Genomic DNA, 2,164 nt, shown 5'->3' on the forward strand with positions numbered 1-2,164 from the left:
AAAGGAAGACACCTGTTAATGTAATAAATTACACCTAAAGATTTCTACCACTGTCTTTGTTTCCTAGAACTTACCCTTTGTAGTCCTGGTCGTTTATTCTTTTAATGCCAAGTTGGACTTTATTTGCTTATTTTTTATGACTTTTTTCCATCTATCTACACGAGCGATGGTAGTCTATAGCTATTTTTTGTGTGTACTATCCTTTCTGTTTTGATATCAAGAATATGCTAACCTCATAAAGTTACTTTTTCCATGCTTTGGGACAGTGTGCATAGAATAGGAATCATATGTTCCTTGAAAGTTTGCTAGAATCTGCCAGTAAAGTCATCTTGGCTGGGTGTTTTTATTAGAGGCAGCTCTTTTAACGATCTCTACGTAGTGATTGCTTTATCCAGATTTTCACTCTTCTCTGGAGAACTTCAACAGCTTTTCTCCTTAGAAAATCATTTATTTTATATGGATGTTCAAAACAAACTGGTAATAGTTGTACATGGTATGGTCTTATTTATCATTGAATCTCTTCTGGACCTGAAATTGTATCTCCTTCCTTGTTCATGCTTTATTTTCTGCTTGATCCAACCTATCACAAGTTTGTCTAGTTGAATAATCTCTTCAAAGAAAAAGCTATTGGTTTTATGGATTATGCCTTTTGCTTTTATTGATTACATCTTTTGCTGTTGTCTCAGTATCTATCAACTTCAACTTTGGCTTTAATTCCTTACATCTGCTTTCCTTTGGGTTTGCTGTTTTTCTAGCTTCTTGAATTGAATACAAGCTCAGCTGTATTTATTTTCAGTCTCTCTAGCTGCAGTGAACATCCATTGCTTTGCCTGCCTCCAGACATATTCTCTTCTAGGAGGAAAGAGGAGTACTGTTATTCCACTCTGAGCCCTTCAGGTAGGCCTGACCTCAAACCTCCAGCGCTAGAGGTGGCCTTGTGAACCCGGNGAAATCGTCAGTGGTAAAGTTTTCAAAATGCCAAGCAGTACTGACAGCTTTGAGATACTAGATTTTGAATATCTAGGTAAAGCTTGAAAAAACCCCATAAACATAATATGGCAATAACTATCCACGGTTGATATTCTCACTGATTTTATAATTTATTTAGTTGCCCGAATAATACTAACCCCTTTTATTTCATTGACTATTTTGGCACAGTTTTAAAACCTTTGTTTTTTACTTTGGATATCTGACATAATTCATATCAAGTTTAATTTCTATCAGATCCGTCGTATAATTATGACCTCCACAAATGAGTTGACATATCTACTGATTTGTCTCTTCTCATTGGTAGCAAATCAAAATCGTAAGTCTTCTAAAAGAATGTCAAGTTCTTCATCAAATTAATATGTGAAATCTTCAAGACGGATTTAGTTTGTGCCACTGGATCACAACCTTTTCTGGATTTGTAACAGTCTCTTTCCACTGGTTTGCTGCTTCCATGTTATTGCTGTCTTCACTTATCCAAATCTGTAAAGGAACAGTACAATCATTTCACTTAACACAATGATGGCACCTGAGTCCAAACAGTTAATTATTCTTATTATAAATGAGAGATAACTGGAAATTTGGTTTATATATTTTCAATTAAACATCTTTTCATTTTTCCAAATGCTTGTTTGATTTCTGTATTTGAAACTTAAATGTGAAAACATTTAACCTATTTACTCACTCTGAAGACTATTTTATATGATCCAATTTAAAAATTCAGTGTGACATATTACAAAAGTATTTCCCCAAAACAGTTGTTAGTATCCTATTAATATTCAATACATCTAGAAGCTCAAGTTAAAATTGGTCCCAATTACTCAAAAACATTTTTGTAAAGATTAACTCAGCCTAAACATGCCTTATATTGTTAAGGAATATGCATTTTTAAGCATCTTGCACATTAAATAAAGCTATAATTTTAATTGAAATCTAATAGTCATTCTTGATCCACAGTAAATAGTTTCATAGTACCTATCATTTATGTAACTTTAGATAATAGAGGTGAATGAACTGGGGAAAACTGTAAAGCATTATACAAATATAAGGTATCACAATGGTTATATAGCATGGAGGGAAGGTGCACAAGGATAAAAAACCCAACTTCTCACCTCGGCTCTAGCACTAGCAACTGCTGTTCCTTTGGAATTAACTTCTCTGAGACTTAGCTTCTAAT

General features: G+C 33.7%; 1 protein-coding gene across 1 annotated transcript in view; it reads right to left on the minus strand.

The window, feature by feature from the left end:
- Positions 1–954: 954 nt before the first annotated feature.
- TC2N (tandem C2 domains, nuclear) overlaps positions 955–2,164 on the minus strand; it is a 31,000-nt gene continuing 29,790 nt past the window's right edge. The window contains exon 8 of the mRNA XM_019642292.1: positions 955–1,470. Coding sequence (XP_019497837.1) covers positions 1,360–1,470 — 111 coding nt within the window. The 3' untranslated portion in view covers positions 955–1,359. The remainder of the gene's footprint in view (positions 1,471–2,164) is intronic.

This window comes from Hipposideros armiger, unplaced genomic scaffold (assembly GCF_001890085.2).
Source record: "Hipposideros armiger isolate ML-2016 unplaced genomic scaffold, ASM189008v1 scaffold_67, whole genome shotgun sequence".
NCBI lineage: Eukaryota > Metazoa > Chordata > Mammalia > Chiroptera > Hipposideridae > Hipposideros > Hipposideros armiger.